This window comes from Zootermopsis nevadensis, unplaced genomic scaffold, assembly GCF_977971745.1.
Source record: "Zootermopsis nevadensis isolate Lab colony 2312 unplaced genomic scaffold, Znev_1.0 Znev_ptg000031l, whole genome shotgun sequence".
In the NCBI taxonomy this organism is placed as follows: domain Eukaryota; kingdom Metazoa; phylum Arthropoda; class Insecta; order Blattodea; family Termopsidae; genus Zootermopsis; species Zootermopsis nevadensis.
Genome location: NW_028259163.1, coordinates 420,261 through 445,100, shown reverse-complemented (window position 1 = coordinate 445,100; position 24,840 = coordinate 420,261). Strand labels below are relative to the sequence as shown.

At 39.9% G+C, this 24,840-nt stretch overlaps 1 protein-coding gene and 1 long non-coding RNA gene across 17 annotated transcripts in view; one reads left to right on the top strand and one right to left on the bottom strand.

The window, feature by feature from the left end:
- LOC147872014 (uncharacterized) overlaps positions 1-15,081 on the top strand; it is a 35,065-nt gene extending 19,984 nt beyond the window's left edge. For 2 of the 4 annotated variants that reach the window (XR_015538056.1, XR_015538057.1), the window contains exons 2-3: positions 1,083-1,200; positions 14,979-15,081. This is a non-coding gene — a long non-coding RNA (uncharacterized LOC147872014). Of the gene's footprint in view, positions 1-1,082; positions 1,201-5,976; positions 6,136-14,978 lie in introns of those variants that run through there. The other 2 variants (XR_015538055.1, XR_015538054.1) reach the window with 2 other exon arrangements.
- Positions 1-24,840, bottom strand: part of Stacl (SH3 and cysteine-rich domain-containing protein) — a 146,720-nt gene that overhangs the window by 16,809 nt on the left and 105,071 nt on the right. For 7 of the 13 annotated variants that reach the window (XM_087359458.1, XM_087359451.1, XM_087359457.1 and 4 more), the window contains 6 exons: positions 18,871-19,037; positions 15,603-15,647; positions 11,921-12,048; positions 11,166-11,330; positions 7,865-8,155; positions 5,180-5,329 (listed from right to left, as the gene is read on the bottom strand). In XM_087359458.1, the coding sequence (XP_087215584.1) occupies positions 5,180-5,329; positions 7,865-8,155; positions 11,166-11,330; positions 11,921-12,048; positions 15,603-15,647; positions 18,871-19,037 (946 nt within the window). Of the gene's footprint in view, positions 1-2,498; positions 2,914-5,179; positions 5,330-7,864; positions 8,156-11,165; positions 11,331-11,920; positions 12,049-15,602; positions 15,648-18,870; positions 19,038-24,840 lie in introns of those variants that run through there. The other 6 variants (XM_087359455.1, XM_087359461.1, XM_087359463.1 and 3 more) reach the window with 5 other exon arrangements.

The window sequence follows — 24,840 nt, the reverse complement described above, 5'->3', positions numbered from 1 at the left end:
TGCTTAATTCTGTCAAAACTAGAGTTCGCAACTTTGAATGGACTAAATATTTTAAAATATTTCACACTCAGCTAAATATTGAATTTTATATTTCTGTCTGGTGAAATGTGAAAGCTGCAAACAAAATTTTGAATTTTTAAATTTGTATAAAACACCACAGAACTTCATATAAAAATCTGTAATTTGAAAATAATAATATTAATAATAGTAACTGTAAGTTAGATTCTAAGTTAATGAATTAATATAATATACATTTTGATTAAAGTTTGATTTGAATGAAAATGCAATTATCGACGATGACACTGACATTAAGGTAACACAAAATACGACGTGAAAGGGAAATTTTGGAGGACAGAATTAACATTTAAAGGAAATGCTGTGCTGTGCGAAATTAATTTAACATGTTAATGCAATAGTTCGGACAATGCAACAAGGGCTTATGTGGAAAAGTGAGTACTACGAAATATGAAGAACTGGTTAGGCCTACAGGGCAGGCGAAGAACGCAGAGAATCAATCGAGCTGTTCCCGTGTTATACGAGACGACGCCACAAATAGCCCTTTCTCAAATTAAACAAAAAACCGATAAAACTTATCTTTGTTTATGTTTCTCTGCAACGTTTGTTCGACAACAATTTTTTTTTTTGCGACAAACATTAGGAACCGTCACACAGTCGAGTAACACGTCGATATTGTCCGATTTTCACAGAATTTGGACATGTCGACAAATTCAACTCACACAAGTCAAATATCGTAATAATCCATTCCAAATGGTTTTGGAGTTGTTGCATGTGAACACACATAAATTGCGGAGTTAACACATAATTTTGCACCTTTTTTTTCTTATGATTGCGTCAAATATAAAGCGTGTTACAGGTCTCTGAAAAAACCCGGTAGAAAATGTTTGCGTCATATTACATTCATCACACACAAAAACATTTAGCGTTGGTCATAACTGAGACTAGCAATTTTGGTCCAATACGCTCCGTGTGCAGATTTGGAAGAAACGTATCTATTCATTCTACATTCACTCTTGTGATAATGATATTTCCGGATGTTATGACCTGTTCATTCTTTTCGGCAGGGCCATTTCTCTAACAAAAGGATTCAGCAGAGGACCGGTGGTGATTTCGTTATCCTCACTCAGACCGCAGTGATAAAGGATTCGCCCCACCTGACAAAGGAAGAGGAATTGTTTGAAGGTAAGAACTATTTATTGTACTAAGAATGTTCCCTGTAACATAAGAACTCGTTCATGTAAGCAAGATATAAGGGTGTAGGAGAGAAAATAGACAGAGACCATTTGAGGAAGAATGGAATAAGTGTTTCGCTTCGTAGGCCCCAAACAACATCGTAAACATGAATTTAAGTGCAAAGTAACTATTTCGCGATTATAAATAAAAGAGTAATATGGATTAGGCGTAACACCAATAAATAGATCTCCTGATCCATGGAAACTGAAAAGGCGAACAGAGTTTTTCTTTTCGACTCGTGTATCTATGAAATTAAGACTTAGAAGCCATAGAAAGTAAAGGATGGATACGTTTCACTTTAAATTATCTAGTTAGCAACAGAATTTATTGCAAAACTCGAAAAAGTTATTCTTATTATAAGAGATAACGAAACTTTATACTACGTACACAAAAACAATATGGACGCGGAAGGAGGCATTTTCAATTTCATCGAGGATTAGAACGGAAGGCCCGATATAAGCATTTAAACAACTGGAAACAAATATTATTAATCTTTTACATGTGTTAGTGAGGTTTCATTTGTCACACCCGCAAGCCTATTATTTAAGTCACTTTAATTTTGAGTTGGGTTAAACCAATTTTTGAACTGACCAGCTAAATATGACCTAACTTAACATCAAAGTTTGGGTTTATTTTACGTCAGTGAAACAAAAATGAATAAATAAATATACGATATCGGTTTTACACTGCGGACTTAAAATTAATTGATTAGTTAACGATGAAGACGCATTGCTATTCGCGGTAAAGTAATTCATTTAATTAATATCGTCTGCATCCGGATCACAGAAATATCTGAAACCGAATTCTAATTAACGCTGCCAAAAAATATATTTTTATTTCCTTTAACTCTTCCAAAACGACGTAATTTAATTGACAGGGGTATACAAAACTGAACACACACACACGCAATCAATATAAGGTACGCATTTGACGGCGTATGATGGAAACTGTCATTTCCAAACGTCATCTGGCATGTGATTAGTAATATGAACTAGGGTTTGCAGTGCAGGGTCTGGCCACACCATGCTCTAGTATATTAAATGTAATGTGACTTACGGTTCAAAATATACCATGGCTTTGTAATGTTTCTTAACCAAGGACGTCGTGCTGGCAGTAAAGAATTCCTGTGCTTTTTATAGAGCACCATTCACAATGTTTGCTCGAAGATGGCGTGACGTACGCGCGTGGTGTGGCACGTGAAAGTCTCAATGACCGATCACAAATAAATGTACCAGAGAGAGAGAGACTTGTGGGGGGGAATGGATTTTTTATTTTATTTTTCCAACAGAACATAAATTTACTAAATAATTCAAGAATCAGATAGAACAAATAGATTATAAGAATAATTTAAAAAGAACTGAAAATTTTCACTACAGGAAATAATGAAATTAATAGCAACAACAGATGACATCAAACACGGGACAGTCTTGTGGTATCCATTTTGTGCACAGTTTCATGTAATGGCGTCGTGTCTCGTCAACTAGCATTCTTCTTGTTCATTGCATCTTCTTTGAAAATTGAGATACGTTCAGTAGTTAAGTCATTTGCTTAAGCGGTTTTTGGATTTCGCGTTAGCAACTGAGCCGTTTTCGTTGACCGTTTCAGAGAGACACAGCGGCTGACCGAACGGTCTCGTTCCGACAGCCGAACCCGGCGAACGGCCTGAAATCATTCGTAAATGCGTCAAATCGAACGGCCAAACAGTCATTACGAAATTTCAGAAATCATTAATATTTTAATTATTGATAGTTCGGTTACTGAAGTAAAATTTATTTTAAAAAATGGATTTCGTATTTACTTAAAAAAAAAAACATTCATGGCTGTCAACTGAGTTTTAGCGCCGTGTAGTATGACAGAAGTTTACAAACGTTTCACAGGTCCTTGTTACTTCCATCATCAGGGCGATAACGTCGACAAACTTCTACCATACTACGCGGCGCTACAACCTAGAATACAGCCATCTTCGTGCTCACCGCCGTGAGATATTCAAAAGCCCTTCTCAAAAAAACTTAAATCCCATAACAGATGTAGTTATAAACTGGGAGGTACTGAGGAAACACAACATAAGTTTTAATATTCGTAAAATTGTAACATGAGTCCTTATTGCGTGGAAGGCCGTCAGTATCCATAAAGAAGAAAGCTTAAGTTGGAGATTAAATTATGATTAATTAATTTTCCAGTACCTATAAATATAACAAAGCAAAAACTACATGCATATATGCATCGGGGGGGGGGGGGGGATGATAAAGATTTTCAATAAGAATTATAAGAAGGCTTATAAATGTCAATATTAATGCAAACTTGGAAATGGAAATTAAAATACGTCAAACCAAATGCAAAACCACCCAATCCAGAAACCCCGTGGGGGGGCAAATACAAAATATACCCTCCCCCTTCTATCATATCTGTCTACTGTCAGCGCCATTAGTGGCCCCAAAAACACGGCCCTGAAACAGAGCCATTGAACGTCGAGTAATTTTACAGCACAAGACGACACACAAAGTCCAAACACCCAACAATTCAGTTGTATTTACAATCGTCAGAACCCTTCAGAATATATTGTTGTCAATTTATTTTATGGAAATTTCTAGAAAGTCTTTCTCAGCTGTTGAAAATGCTACTAAACTCGCGACCCTTCCTGAAGAAGGAAAGAGACGAAACAGATAGCAATATTGAATTCCTGCGCCCTCATCCCAATGTTGCAGCTGATGCAGGGCTTGAAATCGGCACGGCCGCAATTTCACGTGTTTTGACTTAATTCTCTATTATAGTTCAGAATTCTTAAACCACATCATAAATGTGCGATATTACTTAACTCGCGTCGAACATAAAACTGGTTACGGTCGGATGTCCTCAGACAAGTTTGCGATAAATCGGACACTTCACTGAAAATTCCGACGAGCGACATTACCGTTTAAACGATGATTAATCAATCAAAACACACCGAAATGTATCAAAACAGGCAATTTGTATGTCTCTCAGTATCACAATTGTTCTTTTGGGTCAAAGAAAGTTTCATATTCAAAACAAAAATTAAAAATTACATTTTCGTGCCTTCTCGCCTACAAACACAAAGGAAAAACACACACGCACACACAATTAAGTCGTATTTTTACAGCTACTCCGAGATACGAGGTTCTCACGACAGGAAAAACGTCTCTATCCATCTCGTAAATTTGTAACCATCCAAAAAATTACGGTGTCAGAATCCAATTGGTAAATAAGGAATCAGTTTACTGCGATATCATCTCATTAGTCCACCGTCATCATCATCATCATCATCACAGAATTAAATGAAACACGTGTAACCACGTTTATTTGAAAAAGACGTAACGGGACATTTCAAAATCAACCGCGGGTTCTAATACGCCCGATTATCAACGATCAACAACGAAATATAAGAAATCAAGAAACATTAGCCAATTCGTGTTAAGAAGCACCCACAGGGAAATTAATGATTAAGCTATTAATAAAATGCAAGAGCGAACACCTAAGGCAGCGAGCTCGTGAGAAACAGGGGCAGACGACATCTTTCCAAATGCAATTTCTGTTTCCATGTCAACGTTTTTCAGCGCGTTTTTTGGGGGGGGGGTTTTATTTTTTTTTATTTTGGATTTTGGACTACATTTTCGGGGGAATTTCACCCTCCTTTTGGGAGAATTTTGACTGGATTGAGTTCTGCGAGACTACACGACGCAACTAACTAGACGTCAGCCATCTTAAGACTCCTCGAAATCCTACAAAATGGCGAAATGTTATATTTTAGAAGTGATGCAACCATCAGGCAGCTTTCAGAAGTACTCACAAAGAAGGTAAGGATAAGAAAGGCACTGCGCTGAAGTAGAAACTTTGCGTGGAACGAAATTGCATTTAAGGGAAGACCTCGCTAGAAACAAAATTGGCATGCTCAGTAAAGTCAGCAGCCTACTCTCTGGAAGGGAGATGGACCTCGCAGAGGGCGATTCGCCTCGACCACTGCGCCCCCCGAATACAGACAGACTCTTCATCCCAGCGAACATTCTGCGGCGGCGATGCGAGTCCGGGGGCGGCGATTCACCACCCCCACCGCCGCCGACATCTACGACACACACACACATGAAACCACATTCATTCGAAAAATTTTTTTGGTGGATTCTCAGTATTGCTGGGTTTCTGGACTCTGCCCATAGTCTGTTATTGCGAACAGATGACAACGAAAAGAATCTTCGACGTTTCGGCATTTATAAATTATACTCTTGTTTTGATTTGGGGGGATAATTTTTTTTCCGGTCTTAATTGTAAATCTTCGTGACATTTTTACTGTTAACTTTATTTTTAAGCGTCGATGACAGATGGCCGATTAAAGAACGTGTTCTGTTTGGAATAAGAAAATGGACAAGTCAGAAAACCTAGTAATATCAATTGAATCGCTTTGCTGAACGACACTGCACACCAGGTAACCTGCCTCTGTAATCACAATACTTCTCTCAGATATTTTATAACACACGAAGATATCTAATTTCGTGCAGAAGAAAATGGAGTTTTATTAACAACATGGATCAGAGTCCTTTTCGAGACTCTGAAAATAACTGCTAGCGAAACAAATCTTCGACTTTCAAGAAACCTCAAGGTTCATTACTTAATTCACAAAATCTCTTTCTTTAAAACTGCGAAGTCATTCCGTATTTTAATTACATTAAACTCACTTAAGTGAAGGAATCTCATTACAATAAATTATCTCTGCAGAATGTAACTGGTGGATCGCCACTGACAGACGTCAGCGACTGCTCGATCAACACATCAGCACTTACCCTACGTGTCTCGGCAGATTTACTATGAACAAAGTCTAATTTAATATTACATCTTAATTTTCACATGACTTAATATAAAACAGAAAGCAATTTCCAAAGATACAGATGTATTCCTATCTTTCCACCTCCTTCTTGATGTAACAAGTGGATGTTTTCCGAATTATTTGATAAATTTCTGGACTGTGTTCTTGATAATATCACAGTCTTCCACATCCCTTAACAACGGGTCACGTTATTTTTAGGCAGAAGTCTTACGCAGGAGCAGCGCTCATATTTTTTTAACTGACTTCAAAATGGAACGAAATTGTCATGACGTGAACACGGGGCAGAAACTTCATTCTATAAGAATGTAATAAGAACTCGTCAATGTCTAACGGCTCATTGGAATGAATCTAATTTCGTTTTGTTTAAGATGAAATTTAATATAGCCCACATATTAATGCGCAAGTTTATATTTACTGGTAAATCCCCTGGAATATAAAAGGTTTAGCTGAAAAACTTCGAATCGGCACAGCTGTAATGTAATCTGTTTTATCGCCTCGAAATTTTGTTACCAATCGGTTCATTGTTTGTTACTCGGTCCTCCCGAGCTAAATGCTTGAAGGACATAAAGCGATTTCGATTCTAATCGATGTTCGAGAATGAACAGACGCTCTCCGCGTTCGCCAACTACAATGACCTTGACTCGAGCGTCGACGGGGGTGGACCTGCTTCTGATATAATTTTTATACCAGAGGACGTGATTTTTGTTGGATTTCTTTTCAAATGGTACGTCATGTATTATAGTCGTTCTGAGGATACGTGGCATGATTAGGGGGGGGGGGAATTTATCTGTAGGAAACAGAGTAGCACATTCCGCGCTATTGAAATTAATATTCTAACAATTTTACTAATTTTAATAGCAATCCGGTGTAAAAATTTGTGTGACTAATTTTCTTTCGTGTTCTGTTTTTGTATAAGTACTTTACTGCGAACCACTTATAGCCATTTTATATCAAAATACGCGTGTGAAGAATCGACTGCTCCTTCCATGAGAACTATGTCTCGCACATGTCGAACTGAAGGCCCCAGATAAAAATTACAGACAATTGAATGATGAGTGGGAGGCTGCAAGCACCTCTGAAACGTCCTTATACAAATCTGGACCTAGCAATTCATATTAACCAATAGACACACAAAAATGGATTCACTTATTAACTGCACGAAACAGTGGTTTTATTCTTTTTGAGACGCTCAGAGTCGATCAGCTTGTGTTTCAAGAAACAGAAAATTTCACCGCTGTCTACAGCCGTTCGCTAGTTTTCGCTATCCCGAGTCAGATTTCACTCCACCCACATTGTTATTTCGAGGTCATTTTAATAATATCCTAGGATTTACGTGTCCTCTCCCGAGTGGTTTATTTTCGACTAAATTTTTGTGCGAATTTCTCACATCCCCCCCATGTGTGTTAATATTCAGATAATCTCGTCTTCCTTGATTTTATAACCTTATTAATATTCTGTTTGTGTCTATGAACAAATTAGTGTGATGACAGTCTCGTAATCCGACTGGCAAAAAGCAGCTCTCGCGATATGACCGGTGAATCGTTCGTTAAATGACGCGAAACGGATTTGTAAAGTCCATTTGGACGATCAATTTTTTAAAACCTTGCAGTTACAAAGCTCGTCTGACTTAATCGACACTCAAATAGGTCACGTAGTTTAATTTTTCGCGTGTCAGACCGGAAACAAACACGATAAGCGACCGGAAACAAGGGAAATGAACATTCACACAAACATCTAGTGAACACGAACGACACAGAGACATGTAAGGAACAAACACACCTGAAATGGATGCATGAGGTACGGGGCCCACAGTTAGAGAACTAGTAGCTCCTCTTAGCAACAGTGGCTGCTGCTGAGTGGGACCAGAGCGTCTGTGGAGGTTGGCAACACTGGGAGTCCCATTGGCTTGTTCCAGCTGCTTCGCGGGCGGAACAGTGCCCTCCGCTGGCACGTTATGGTAGTTGCCAGGCGGCACAGGTGTTAACGCGCGAGTGGGCCCGCCGCTTCGACTACTGCTTATTTCGCCCGCCTGCTTCAGGACTTGGTAGATGAGGTCAATCTCTTGAGGCTCTGCGACAGCGGGAGGAGCGGGGAAAGTGGTCGTTGACGACGAAAACGGGAATGAAGTGTTGCGAACAAACGAAGCAGATGCAGAGTGGAGGAAGGCCCCACGGTAACGAGACGGAGTTTCAAAGACGCAAGGAAAGACAGACATGCAGCGAGGCCAAAGTTACAGGGCAAAACAAGAGGGGACGTCAACATTGCGATGGGGTTTGGAAAGATTGTCAGGGTGCGGGATTGCAAACATCGATACAAGAAAAATAAATCGAGCCACGTGAAAAGAAATGAACAAAGACACGGAAATTGACGAAATAAAGGAAGTTCATGGGGGTAGGGATTTGGAAGAAGTTTAAAGAATATGTTAGTACATCACCACTGAATGTAAATGCTTCAAGCAGGGTGATACCCACATTTAGCACGGCCAGTGGACAACACAGAAATATTTTAATTATCAAAGCAATTATCATCAATCACCAGGAGACGAGTCGCGAAAATTATCGCAGCTGTTAAATTCCGGACGATTATTTAACAAAATGTTTCCGCCGGTCTTAGTAAACACGGAAGCTCTTCGACTGTTCCGTAACTAACAAAAATATTTACGTTGTGTTCGGTGCACAAGTTTATCAAAGACCCCCCAGGGTAGTAAAAATGTTAATCTCTCTGCCATTTTGTTTTTCTATATATACATAAATATCACGACTGCGTTGATTTCATCGAGGATCGTTAAAAACTGACATCGCGTAGCTCCTAAAGTGATTGAACACGTACATTTAAGACACACACACACAGTATTGTCAAAATGTAACTATTTTAACCACAATACAATATAGTCTATCGAAATTAATTAAGGAACGCGAGTTTATCTGGAACATTATTTGTACGCGTTGCTGACATCAATATAATGACACAAACGAGTTTTTTTTTAAAAAAAAAGTTCTGATTTGTTACGAAGAACTGACAGAACACCTCGCCAAATAGGAAAAAAGTATTCCGTCAGACTTTTCCAAGTGTTTTTTGGACAGTCTTGGCAAAATTTTGTAAACTAATACGAAACGATGGTAAAATTTTCGTGGTACACGCGTCCATTTTTTTTAAAAAAAAATTTCAATCTACGAAAATTAATAACTCAGAATCTGCAAACCTCCCAGTCCTCGTGAAATTTAATAGATAACAACATAATAAGCAACTGTTGACCTTTAGTTCGTTTTAAATCAACCCCTAGCAATGAGATTATCTGTCCGGTTGCCCCAGCAACCTACCATGGATTACCAGGTAACGAAGCTATTCATACGGTAGTCTACAAATAACACAGTGGAATCCGCCCAGTTAAAAGCTCGTTTTTACGATATTTAAAAAGAAATATCTCAAAGAACATGATCACTTGCCAATAAATGTAACGATTCGGGATAAAACAAGACGGAAATGAATCATATCCTCACATAAGAGTTTATTCTATTATGTCGTGGTTGGTATTATAAAAATATTTTGATTCATTAACTCTTTCCAGTACATTAACGTACTTCGATCGCATTTTTATGAAAATCGGTTCAATTAATCCCCATCTGTGACTGCAATATTAATTCATTTACTCATGAATATACGGCAGTTTATTGCATTAAATATATTTTCGTTTTGTTTACGGACTTAATTTGACCATCGATGGCGGCTGTTCTATAGGTTGTAGCGTCGTGTAGTATGGTAGACTTTACCGACGCTGAGAAATTTCTACTAAACTACACGGCGCTGCAACCCAGAAGACAACAAATTCAATGTTATAATTCAAGGATTTTGCATTAAAAATTATTAACGAAATGTAGACTCATGACGTGAGGTGACGAGGATCGATAAATCGAAGGCAATCGAAATAGATGTTGTCACTGTCAATTCGAATCGGTTTCATCTGTGAAAGTTTCACGGCCTTGCAATTACTTCCCCGGTTGAGAAAGAACGGAGACGCGTCTCCAGGGCCTTCCTCGGTTACAATTGAATTTAGGAGTACGTGAGGAAAACTAAGAAGCCAACTGCCTCGACACTACGAGTTTAGGAAGTGGTAGTGGCCCACACACCTAAAGCACACGTTCTCAGTCGCTGCTCGCGAACGCGTTTTCAAAAGTAAGTTTCATTCTAAGTAAAACACTTATTTATAAATTAATAGTTAACAATTTAACAGATCAACACGCCTTTAGAGAAAAACTGTCATTTGAAGTTTCAGTAGATTGTCCTCGGCGCCTCGCGAGTCGATTTCTGGTCTTAAAAGTTTGATCAACTCCGACAAACTGAATCCACCGCACACTGGCCCTTCGCGACAGGGGCTCACCCCGACAGATGCTCACAATTAAAACAAATCCAAGGACAGTGACCTCCGGATGCTACAAACTTATCCAATAACAAATCGATGTCAGCTGACAAAGGGTAATCATCCAACTTGGGGACTTAGAGGGGCTGTAAGCTCGTCGCCTTAATAAGTCCCTTGCAGGGCCCACTGGAGGGTTGTTATAACCACGGCAATGAACCTTCTGGTTTCATAAAAGAAACAATTTTGACCAGCTGAGCTACTACTGAATTCTATGAAGGGCTCTGTTCCATGGAGATAATTAATGACGTCCTGTGAATGATATGCAGGTCTCTGCATTTCTAACTGCCAGCTGACTAGTGAGGGGACAAGCCACACTTTTGGTCAAAGCAGACCACGTGCCAAATTTTATAGTCCGAAATTATCCCTTTTTTTTGTAACAAGTTCTGGGAAAACTTACCACTCATTCATACGCTTCAATGAATATCTCACAATCAGTATAAAGCGTTAATTTCTACGTGATATTTTCCTGCTAGGACATATTTCTGGCTCACACAAATTTGATTCCAGGCGCCAGGGTGCTGCCTTGCATTACACAGAATGCACATTTAAAATTCGCATAAATTTCTGAGATCCATTACCATAAGAGACGTGAGAGCTTTGCACGGATAAAACAGTTGGTGAGAACCGTAGTAAAACAAGGATTTTCAGACATTCCCAACTTACTCTCTTCGTCCGGCAAGGCGTCCCTGACGTGCGTCTCAATTTCCGACGTGGATTTTTGTCTGCGCAGAAGTCGGGACTTCGGCTGACAGCGTCCCACTTTGTCCTGGCAGTCTACATGAACGTTGAGCTTGCATACTCGACACTTGAGGCCTTGCCTCGTGTGACCTGCGACACGTTCACAGAATATATTAACACTTAACGCAGGTACCCACACGGCATACGAGAAAAAAATCAAAGTCGTAACATACAGGGCGTTCACATTAACGTGCACCGTTTCAATGCAACACTGCTCATGAACTAAGCGGGACAGGAATTGAAACTAAGCGCATTTGAGTGACTGATCGCCCGCCCTAATAATGGAGGCGTCGGTAAGCTTCTACCAGACTACACGGCGACACTACCCAGAAGACAGCCAATTTCAGACCCACCGCCGTGTAAACCTTAAATCCTACTTACTATAATTACTTCGTGAATGGGGATTACATGTAAATCCCGCTGAACAGGTGTTCCTGTCTCGTATTATGACACGTGTCATACGTTTAATCAAGCCGAGACGAAGATGGTCGAGTACCAAATCTGTAGACATAAACTACAAAAATACAGATAGATAGAGTCATTCAAATTCCATGATTTGAGGTTTTCAGGGCGGTGAGTCCGAAGATGGCTATCTTCTGGGTTGTAGCGCCGTGTAGTCTGGTAGAAGTTTACCGACGTTTCGGAGGTCCTTGGTGTCTCAATCATCTGGGCGACCCTACCTCTGAGCACTTGCGAGCAGATGTCGCACGGCGTGATCTTCTTGTACGTGTACTCCTGGAAGGTGTGGGCCGCTGGGTCGAGGCTCCCGCCGGCTTGAAACACTCCTTCGCGATCCTTTCCATTCTTCCTGCAGTTGAGAAATTCAGCGTCGGTATTAAAGTTACCAGGACGGGTCTCAAATTCATATTTCCAAGTGTTCCTTAAGGTTGTGGATACATTCTTATTATTACCCTTCTATTACACTTTTAGTTAAAATTTTGCAAACTGCTTACCCAGCCTTGGTGAATACTATTTACATCAAAATTCGTCAAACACTGTCATTTCGAAGTAACAGCGACCGAACCAGGTTCACGACACGCAATAGCACGGATTAAATGCAAGTGAACAGCCGAAACTTTAGAATGCCATAGGAAACAAATAAGACATCTCTGAGCTCCAGGTTACGTCAGAGACATCTTGTGGGAGGTACACACGTCTGTGAAAATCGATAATGCAGCCTCAACCCACAACTTGCCCCCCCCTAAACCTCATGTATCATTTTTCACTTTAATCAGTCTTCTGACGGGAGCTTTACGTAACCTAACCTAACCTTTCACCCTAAATTACTGACTTGAACTCTTAATTATTCTGTCTGACGGCAGTAAAATGTGCACAGAGCACATTTTTTAAACACAATAACCGCGATGTTTACGTTAATTTGCTTTAGACAAATCCTCAGTGTGACAAATACAGCTTACAATGAGTCCACTTTTATATTTATATTTTATATTTTAACCAGATTGAAGAAAGGTTAAACAAAGATTTTAAACTTTAATTATTAGGTCTTGATAAATACCATACTGTTCCGTGTTTCCTTAAAGTAACTTCACAGAACGGGGGCCATCTTTAAAAACTGATAGTTGGTCAGGTTCTAAATAAATTACACTCGTTTTATACAAATCTAAGGTTCGCTATCGTTTCGTAAAGAAAATGCATGTCTCGACACTTCCGAATAATGAGACATCGTGCACTGGACAGATAACAGTCTTTTCCATATCGCCACACGATCGCTTATTTTGGACTTAATCCTTGAACAACACAAACATCTTAAATATTTACACAAATGAGACTGAAATTATCGGCGTCTAATGTCACCACTTAGCCTAATTCCAGCCGGCGGACGTGTAACTAATGTCGATCTGAAGCTCTAGTCGAAAATGTCTGGTCGATCCCAGTTGAATTCAGGCACGCAAGCCAGTGTGAACAACGTATTCATTTACGAACATTTCTTTTCGGAAGCCGAAATGTCATTTTCTGTTCCACTGTTCGTACGCATCAACGCATTGCGTTTCCAAATAATCCACAACCTTAAGGAACTGCGAAATAGTTTTGTCATGAAAAACTGTATTAATGACATAACTCTTAAAGATTCAAATCAATTTTATTTAAAAAAAATAAAGCTGTGAGAAGTGATGAATTAAGCGTGACACACGAAGAAGTGAAATCACCCTAAATAGGACGAGCACAGTCAAGAGGCAAGTCTTACGTCCTAAGGCGAGCTTTTACTTAAGACGGCCTCAGTAAGGCGACTCAACTCAACTTTAACTAGCGTTGGAAAACGCGCGCATGCGCGCTGAGACTAGCTCCTGCAAACTACGATCTTCGACACAAGGCGTGGGGCCCCATCTCCGAAACGTCGTTTTTACGTTTTATATTTTAGTTAATAGACCATGGATAATATCCAAGAAAGTTTTTATTCAAATGACTCATCACCATCGTCGAGAACTTTTAGATTTGAAGTTTATTTACACTCGTCTCGCTTCTTGACTGAGCACAAGCCCGGAGGTTCGTAAACCTGCCACAGGATGTCTGGGTTATTTTTTTTTACTGAGACGATGGGACCCAAAAAAGATTAGGGTTCGATTCTACGTGACGCCCTAATCAGTACAAAAGGTTCGATCGGTAAATCTAATCAGAACACAATCTCAGTTGAGACGAACCTCACATGGGCCGGCTCTTAATTGGACAAACACGACCCAAAATTACTGACGAATCACTACTTTACAGTTAGCTCCAGGTGTCTGAGGGTACAGAATTCACAAAGCAACAGAAACACACAAGAAAGCCGACAGTCACGTGATTCAATTTTAGGGGCTGCTCGATCTTCACTTATCACGTTCAAGAAACATTCATCCTTTTTTACAGAGTGCTGACACCCATAAACGATAAAATATTTCTGACCCGAAAGGGAGATTTGATACGACCAGTTTAGACTTGAGCCCCTCTTGCACGATATGTAAACACTGGTCAGGGTAGAAGTGGATGTCACGTGATATCTACGAAATATGGAGAGGGCGTTCGTTCATAATGCTCATGGAAGTTAGGCTACCCCGCGGGGCATCACTAAATCCCTGTTCGTGAGTCGTATTATTTATGGTATAAATTAACATCTCACCACGAATAATTAAGTTACTAGCATTCCATTACAATTATGCGAGTCGGAATTGGCTTAAAATATGAAAAGAAAAATAAGTTATAAAAATGATCTGTAAAGGCGACGAAACGTCGTCCCTCGGACACTGTAAGCGATTGTAATACAAACCTGCTGCTACATTGGCTCAGGGGGTAACAGCTGATGTTCGTATACAACCAAAACACCGATTGAAATATTTAAAAGAATATGCCTTCACGAGAACTGATTAAAGGCATAAATTTAATTTATAAAATAGATTAAAATTTTGTATTAAATGGTTTTTATGTGAAAGCAGATTTTGCGTTAATCGTAAAGCAAAAATCAGCATCAGCTCTGAAAAAGCGAAAACATTTTCTTACGACTCAGCTGAAAGCGACATTTACGGAACTTAAATTTGTCATAAAATTCCTATAAAAATTTATAGGTTTAGGAAGAGACTTGCTCAGTTCCTTGCACAAAACAGTGGCATTTTGTGATTGAATTTAGAGGAGAATGTCCACGTAAAACTCGTGACCCCATTACAGCAAACAGCCCTAAAAATTGGACCACCGCTCGCAGGTGCTGCGTGTAGTTACAGGGTGTTCATGAGAGACAAATGCTTACAGGTTATGTGACGTGAGAATCTAGAAGATGGAAATAAAGCTAATACAAGAAGTTTAGACAGGAAGATCACTAAGTGGTGAAACACACAGGCAAAATGGAGTGCCACAATGTATAATATTAGCTCTAATAAATAATGTTAATAGTATTTTGATTCCAATACACGAAAGACACAAAATGCAATTCACTCACTTGCGTAGTCACTAAATCATTTACTTAAACGAATGGCAGAATAAATTTTCCAGGACGCGAATAAAAGTAATGACTGACGATGACACTTATGAGTTCGACAACCTTCATTCACACACAAGCGTCATTTACTTTGTTTCTTCCCGCGTCTTTCAAAGACAAGGCGAGCACATGCCTGAGGAAAAGAGTGACACAGTTTTGCTTTTGATGAGCATTCCTAACCCAAAATTTCCCACAAGGTCAACTACGGGTTTCCGAGCCGTGGTGCTTTTCAATACATTTTTTAGTTCTCTGCAATAAAGTTCTGCCAACTGTGCCACATGAAACCGCCGAAATGCTCGTCCCTTCGTACATTTATCGCACGCACGCACGCACGCACACACATAAGCACACTCACTGCAAACCAAACGTACGATTCATAAAACCTTCTGATACTGTACCTCAGTGTCATGATGGTCGAGACTGCGTGATACATTTGATTCTTTCTGTTCAAGGGAATGCCAACGAAAAGAATAAAAGGGGAAAAATAAAGAACACGGGAGGTAAGAGAAACACAGAAACGAACAGGAATTAGTAAAACAGGCGGCAAAGAAACGTGTGTCAATGTGAGAGCAGTCGCTGATGCCTCTGACCTCTCTCACATCTGCAATGGCACACACAGAATAAGAACGAAGATATCCGTCTTCTGGGTTATTGCGCTGTGTAGTCTGGTCGATGTTAACCAACGTTTCAGAGGTCATACTGCCTCCGTCATCAGGGCGATGAATCGCCCTGATGACGGAGGCAGTATGACCTCTGAAACGTTGGTTAACATCGACCAGACTACACAGCGCAATAACCCAGAAGACGGATATCTTCATACTCACCGCTGTGAGAACCTCAAGTCTTACACAGAATAAGAACGTCTTATCAGTCACAGAAAACAGTGTTAATTCTACCAATGAAGCTTTCCCAGGTAGCAAGAAAATCAGACGGAATTCCGAATTAACTTCTTACGTTTTCGAGAAAGATAAATTTATTTTAAGAATTAGAACGCGTACGAAACAAAATACAAGAAAAATTATTGCACAAATTTAATGACTCACCACAGTCCTCCTTCGCCGCGTCAGCCTAGAGCCATATGGATCCATCATGGATCCATTATCATCATTATCGAGTGACCCGTATAAAGAAATCTGTTCACGTAACAAGATCATTAGTTTGTCTCGCAAATTGATTCCTGTACTCCACCTGCCTTTGAAGTAGTTGAAAGGCATTTCACGGCAAATTAAATTCGGAGGAAAGACGTCCTTCCTTCCTTTCTCTATCCCACATTCCACTGCCACCCGTTTTAGCTTAGAACGACAAAGTAAAATATTTGGGCTACGTACTACGTCATTTGACCGAGTTCCTCATGCGTAACAGAACTTCCAAAAGCTGCCTCACTGTAGCAGCACTTGTAAAATATAACATTCTGACGCTTAAAGAAAAGCTTTCAGCCTCTGCGAGGGCAACCAAACCGAATTCTCTGTAACACAGAAGCTGACGTAATATTTATTTGAAAGATTCGAACTTTTATTAGCTCTAAGCCGATAAGGGTTGAAACTCAGCGTCGTGCTACCTAGGAAAAGCCTTGCCAATTTTACTTACTGCTTGCAAAAGATTTCTTTAAAAATGTGTCTCATTGTCTATACAGAATAATGGACTGAGCCTGAGACTTGATTAACGCTGACATCTGAAACTTTTGTCGTAAAGAACGGAAGTTTTGAAGCCGTTCTACTGACGTAGGAGAGAAATCGAATTACAAGCTTCGAAAATGCTACGAAGTAGGAGCTTAATTCCGCACGTTAGAGCCATTAAGATTTAATTTATTTGGGGAACTAGACAGAGATTTTGAGTGGAACAGAAAACAATGTACTGAGTCTTCAGATAAGGGCCGGAGTACAGAAAAATTATTTAAAGAAATCTTAAGCACAAAGCAGTTACACGTGACACATTTATTTATAAATAAAACACGTGAAATATTGTGTACAGCGAAACTGGTTCCGAATTTGATTAACTGAAACATATTTAAAAGACTTGGTGTCTGTACTATAGAAGCGTCTTGTTATTAAAATAGTAAATGATCTATCAAGCAATCGATGACACTATTAAAATTGAAAGCAATTCATTCGTTCTCCAAATTCAGACGAGAATGGCTGTACGGGGAATCAACAGATGTTAGTTTAAGTTCTAATGAAAATGTTAATTACACACTGAAGCTTTCAGAAGCAAGATCCAAATTACATAAAGCTCCGTGACACAAATTATTTTATATTTTATTTCAGCGACATAATATAATCGTGAACCCTGAAACATTTCGTAAAATTTGTCAAGACTTGCTACAAAGAGCCCTTAAAGACTTATTGAGAAAATCTGTGATCTGTCCTGTCCCAGCTTCACGAACTTCTGACCGAAATTAAAGTGACGCACTTCAGTCAAATCGACAAACATTTATAAAAGACTATGTTTCAGGGGGCACACGCCGCTTCTAGCAAGCAGGAAATACTTTCTCGAATGACCTCATGACTCTAGAGGGTCACTGAGTCAATGAAACTATAAATATGTCCTAGAATCATCTTTGTGTCACGAAGTGTCTTTATTATTTCGCGTAAATATTCACAAAGAACATCGATAATGACAAATGCCACATGAAATATACGATTTAATTAGAATAAACATAATAAAACATAGAAATCATTTATAACATTAAAATGCAACATCATTTCGTGTGTATTAGCCATTGAAGTTCTGTGGATGCCATCAGCATCGTCATTTCAATTAGGGTAATTAGACATTTGAACTACGTGTTTGGACGATTCGCCATTTAAAGTCACTGACGCGAATAAGTTATACATTTTAGTATACGTCAATGACATGTTGATGGCATCCGTAAGACTTTAATAGATAACATCTGTAATCCACGGAAACAGACCCCGAAATCAATTCTTCCTCTCGTTTGCAGACTCATTACGAACTCACATGAGAAATTACTCAGCTCGACTGAGGGATTTTGCAACATTGAGAACTGTTTCCTTTACTGATTTTTTTTTTTTTTTGGGGGGGGGAAGGCTTGCGACAGTGTACAGGGTTTAAAATGTTTCCACCGATGTAATAAAACACGGTGATTAGGGATCCTCGTGGTTTTCCTCAGTCTCTCCGGCTAAACACCGGGATAGTGCCTAGAAATTGCTCCCTGATTCATTAATCATCCCCTCATTTGACACTTTTTAATCTGAGCACGCGCGTCAATAAAAACAAAAATATGTAATTTCACCGCGGGAGCCTTTTAAGGAATTAGCACTTTGATTAATGAGAGTGACCTCTGATTCACTTAACGACGCTTCATCAACTGAACAATTTATTTAGCTTGGAATCACAGAATTACCTCGAATGAAGATTTTAAAATACGTCTGAGATGATCAATCAATTTAACTGCGGTGAACAGAAGAATGAGTCCGCATCTGAAGTCGGTGTCTAGAGAATAAGAGGCGGGAATGCTAACCACTGTCCATGGCCACAAGATAAAAGTTGGCTTCAACCGACTGGCAAACAACGTTCTCACTTTGCATTCAGAAATTTACGTCAGGAGCGACTCTCCTCTTTGCCAAAAGTGCACAGAGCTGTAAAACAGAAAGTCACAGGAGTTTCAAAGGAAAATAGACAGAATTTTATCCAGATTTTACTTACTTCTCGCCGTCTTTGTTGGCTGCGCCGTTGCTCGGAGTACTCGTGGTTTTCAAACTCTTAAATGCCTTCAGCCACTTGTTTTTCATACTTCCGGTTGAAGAGGACGACATCTTGCGTTCGCGGCTGGAATCAGACGCGCTCTCTACTTTCGACGCGAATAATTCTTTCTGCAATGACAACAAGGAAAGAAAATTGTGACACTGGCTTTCTGAGATTCCAATACTCAATTACTGAAATGAGCTGACTTGGCATTGGCCACAATCCAATAAACTCTATCGATTGTTGGGAATTATCTAACAACTCGAAATAAATCGAACGAATTTATCGACTTTTGAATCGAATAGTTCTAGTCGAACAACCAAATTACTCATTCGCGTTTTAATGCGGAAGACAGTTTCAGCTGAACGGTTTTAAAACAATCGTGCTCACTTTTAACGCACTGCAAATCCATTAATTTTGAGTTATATTACCTCCAGACAAATGTAATAGGCGGACAGACTAAATAACTACAAAAGTATACGTCAACCACTCGAACTTAAATGCAGCCAGAACACGAGACAGCGGCTTTGGGACATACAAAATTGAGACGGTTTCTGATAAATTACCTCGACAGTTGAGTGGACTGAATTCAGTAAACAACGTGTAGTCGATTACGACATTCAATTTTTATTCGAATGCCTTCATTCGACTGCCAATATCACAATAAACTCTGAATAAATAATCGAAAGTACAAATCAATCGACTGTGTTCACGGTTAATTCTATTGCATTATGAAACAAATCACAACAGATGGCATGACGAACTCTTCTAGAGATTAAATCACGTAATATTCTGCCAATAAGCGTGAACAGAGGGACAGGCCAAGTTAATCTCGAGAAATAAAAAGTAATTCTTGTGACGACGACTGGAAGGTCGCAGTTTTTGGTGCAAATAAAACTTCCAAACTTCGTCTTTAGGGAATAAGTCACGTCGAATGCTGAAGCTTCATAAGTTTAGGCAAACATTCGACGTGGTTCATCCCTGAATGTAGAAGTTCCACAGTGAACTCCAACCGCCAACACCTAGAAGAATTTTACAAAAGGCATTCTTTACATCCGCAATAATATAAGCAACTTTTCACGTGATCTGATGAACTGTTTCCATGTGCACATGCGTTTATCGTACAAATTAATGCACAATTATCCATGGCAAATCAACTGTTAACACTGGTCACACATCTCATCGCGGACGACGTCTAAACCACTCACTCTAAGTGGTCACTGGTTCCCAGGCAAGGAAAACGTTCTGAGAGCCAGCTGCCATTTTTATAAGCACTGAAATAATCACCGCATGGACCGAAGTTATATTCAATGCTATTGAGGGGGAAGGTAATTGAAAATTTTTAAAAAAAAAACTACATTCATTTTTTAATGGACTGGGTTAAAGCGATCTGCGTCGGTACTGGAATAACCACGCATTTGTCACAGGTGATTATTCCTGAAATTAACAGTTTTGAATTTTAAATATCATTCATGAATTTTAATCACGAAAACAACGAAACTGATTACTAAAAAATAAAAATAAAGTTAATTACCAACGTACGAATAATCTGAATATAAACAGAATTCCCCGAGTCTCACTGGCCTCTGTGATCGATTATTGCAAATCGACAAATTCACTGTTGCAGACTTAATGGAAATGCAATATCGCTCTGTACAGACTAAGAAATTATTTGTCCCCCTGTATCCTTTTACGTAATCATCAAATCAAGACAGGAATAAAATTCGTAGATGCTACAAGCCGGTTTAACCCACTCCCCCCCCCCGGGCACTGTTCATTCATGACCGAGATTTATCACATCTGCCCTAAGATCTCCCAAGTTGTCCACATTTGCTTGTTCTGCTGACGAACAGAGAACGTTTAATACACAATTTCAAGATTTATGGACGCAATTACTTTGAAACCTGCAAGCGAGTAAAAGCTCGGCAGATGTCGATACTGTCTTCCTGAAAGATTTCCAGAGGCGGTTTCTTCCTATTGCCTGCGACTATGAGCCGGAAATATCGGGAATCCATACCCGTGTTGCTCAACAGCGCGTCTCAGGAACGACATTTGACAAGGCGACGGCACAACCTAACGAAAACTCTATGATTCGTTCAGAGCTAAAGTGGTATAAACAGATAACTGTATACAAGGTGTGTCTGTGGTCCACACTTTAAATTCCCTGTCAAGCGGACATTCGCCATAGATCCCGACATTTTTGGTACTTTGAAAACACGCTTCGTCAATGAAATTCGTCTTACGAATTCTCAGGAAATCGTTTCAAAAGAAAAATCTACGTGGGGCAAATCTGAGGCGAGAAAGAATCAAAATGAGATTCGGTCGAGCAAAGATTTCAAACGTGTATACTCGTTGATGTTGAACGACTGCTGCTTAATAAACAAACTGCCATCGCCACGCTGCACCTGTCTCAAGAACACGGGTGTGCGATGTCACAGCGCCCCTTTATGGCTATGTGGCAACTGTACGACCTGCTTCGACATAAAATGAGTCGTAACTTCCTTTACGTGAGTGCTTCAGTTCATTCATAGAATAAACATCACTAAATCGCGGATATTTGTAACGGCATTGCGGCGTGGTTTATCAGAGATGGGAACAGAATTATTAAATATATACAGGGTGTACACAAAGTCCCTTCGGGGTTTTGGAAAATTGTGGCGCGCAAACAAATTGAGCTAGCCACATGCGGTTTGCGGCAGATTACAGTGAAACTCTGGAAGTTTTTTTACTGACCTCAGGAGACCTCGATGTGGGCTCCCTTGGTAGCACGGAGAACGTCCAGACGATATTCGAGCTCTTGCCGTGTTCTGTGGAGCCGGCGTTATAAATGGACATAGGTTCGCTGTAGCGGAAATTCGTAGATAGGAACTTTGTAAATCACGGGACTGGTTTTATTATTCAGATGAAACTTGTCCTTTGAAATGTTGAGCCGGATTTGAATTACAGCTTTAATTTTAATTTAAATTATAATAAATATTGTGTAGAAGGACTTCAAATGGCAACTTCCAACCACAACAGGACGCGTTCTTTAAAATCCGTTAAGCCGGTAATTTCTGCGTTCAGAATCTGTTCGTCATAATTGTTGCACTGGTAATGTTGATTACTGAAAACTTCCGCAAATTCGGTAAAACTTCTATCAGGCCTCTGTGACCTTTACTCAGAACAAAAGCTATTGACTTTAATTCCAAATTACGTAATCATCTAGACGTAAGTGCCCGGTGGATTCAAGCAACAGCCTATTCCGAGTCAGAAATCCCACGTGGGTAGAAATTTAATTTTCGAGAACACCCCTCAACTGGGGGGTATGTCCTCCCCCTCCTACTGATTGAAAAAAACAAGTTTCGTGTCAGCTACTCAGAGGACGCACTGACTCTGCGTTGTTCTTACTCAGAGACGCGATTAAAACGCAATTTTCAAGTCAGTCAATAGTCTGAACGGTAATCATTCGAAAGAACATAACAGAAAGCCTCGGACCAAACTTAACTTCATCAACGCGAGGAAATGAAGATTTTTATACAGGGAGATTCGAAGGTGGCTGACTTCTTGGTTGTAGTTTACTGACGTTTCAGAGGTCATTGTTGCCTCCATCATCAGGGCGATTATCGACGATATAACCCAGATGATAGCCATCTTCCTACTAACCACAAATCCTACATTTACTGTTTTCTCTCCTAGTTACTGAAATTGTTTTGGACTAATCTTTGCACAACCAGAAATCGTGTTTTAATGGCTCCATTGAACTGCGCACCGATGCCACGGAGCACGATGTGCGTTGCTTTAAAAAGGTTTCTAAGGGCTTCGTCGCGAAACCTTTTATGAGCATTCACGTGAACGCAATGCGGAAACTGGCAGCTTGTCAGGGGTGGAGTCAGTGTTGGCGGTTTTTACAGGGTTCAGGGCGCTAATTTTACGCGCAAAGATGAAAAGGGAAAACTGAAAACAAGAATTATTTCAATATTCTTACAAATAAAATTGAGATTGTGGGGCGTGTATTTTCACTTCTTACAACAGATTTGGATTGCTTATTCTTAGTTTCCAGAAACAGAAAACAGAAAAGTAAAAAGCTCCGGGAAAAGGGTCCTCATTCGATTGACGGTGAGGGCAGATCAACTGAGCACACATTGGATGATAATATTAAAATGTACAAGAAAGAAACTTTCGGAATGTGCTGTGCGGATGAACACAGTGCCACTTCGAATGGCTGGATGTTTTCTCGATTCTTAATTATTAATTGTAAACAATGAATTGGAAAGGGTGTGGAAGGAAGAGGTTGTGGCCTATCTCAAAATACTTTGCCGTACAATCACGTGGAGGAACTGAATAATGCGACAGCCACCGGATCTTAATCGAATCAAGAATTTACACGTATCGAATAATAATACTACGCATAAAGGCACGACGCTTACAATATTAAAGGTGGCAAATGATACGCCGTTCATGCAAGGAGTAGCAGCACAGAAATAATGAGCACTTCTGATGACTCGTGATTCAAAATCGTAAAGCAATTTAAATATTAAAACGCATAAACACTGTACAATGCCTTGCGCATTGTACGAAAGATTTAATGTGCTGCAACTCTATTAGCCCCACGAAGCCGAAGCTCGTCTAAATATTACGTATTTAAGAATTCAGTCCGTACCGCGAAGTAAACACTACACTTCACCATTACAAAGATCAATTGGTTAACGCTGTTTAAGGGAGTAATCGCCGTTTATAGTGAGACACGCACTGCGTACGTAATATTAAATCATTCAGTCCGTACCGCGAAGAAAACACCACACTTCACCATTACAGGGATCAGCTGGTTAACGCTGTTTAAGGAGATAATCGCTGTTTACAGTGAGAATCATACGAAACACACAAATACGAAATGCAGGGTTGCTGATTATTAATGCAGGTGGTGCATATAATTACCACTGAGCTCCAAAGGGCTGGGTGTTACGGTACGTCACAGACAACATGCAGGTACTCACCAACTGCGAGCGAAGTGTAAGCCAGCCCATTTTTCACCAGGGGTAAAGAGGAGCGATGATGCTCCGAGAGAACTCGTCGTTACAACAGAAATCTTTCGTTTCCAGCGCTTTTAGATTATTTCCTGGACCCGCGATGTTCGTTGTCGTAGTTCGACCCGCAAAAAGAAGAAGACGAGATCGCGTTTGAATCCGGCAAGAGTAACATCTTCATGTCCGGGCTCAAGGACTGCCGGTACAATCGACATTCGCTACTGGTATCGATGAGCGGGCGTGCGGGACGCACTGCGCATGCCCCAACTCAATGTACTATCAAGGCCGAAAACATTAAACATTTAAGCACCAGCGAGGATTCAAGGTACGCAATGTTACGATTACCTCCGAATCGATTTTTTTTGTTGAAAAATGTCTGAAGAATAATCACGCGAATTTAATTATTTTAAAATGTGTGTGAGTTACACCGTGGTTTTTGTCGCAACTCAACTTCATCTCCATCGACTTCCCGGAATTTGACCGCGAGTTGCGTCCTGATAACCCGTATGTGCGCCTTTTTCAAAGCATCCACGGGGGGGGCTACCTGGGCAAATTAGTACTAGGAAACAAAGACCATAAGAAGCTGGAACCAATTACAGTCTTTCCCCTGTAAATTAGGCACCTTTAGAAGGAGGGTCAGAAAAGTAGTTACAAGCAAAGGCTTATTAAGAGGGGATTAGATCGTGATAAGGGAAGGGAAGTGTCTTAGTTTTTTGGGATAAAAGTTTCATGTACTGAGGGCGGACTTTGTATTCTAATCTAAAGAATTGTGATTAATTAATGGAATTTTTTGGTATTGTCTGTAATTGTGTAGTGTAAGAACCACTGTCACCGGGCGCAAACCCAATTGCAGTAAATAATAATAATTCCGACGCAACTTCGCTGAGTACCGATGACTTAACCCTCTCTTGTCACCACACCCTCTCGT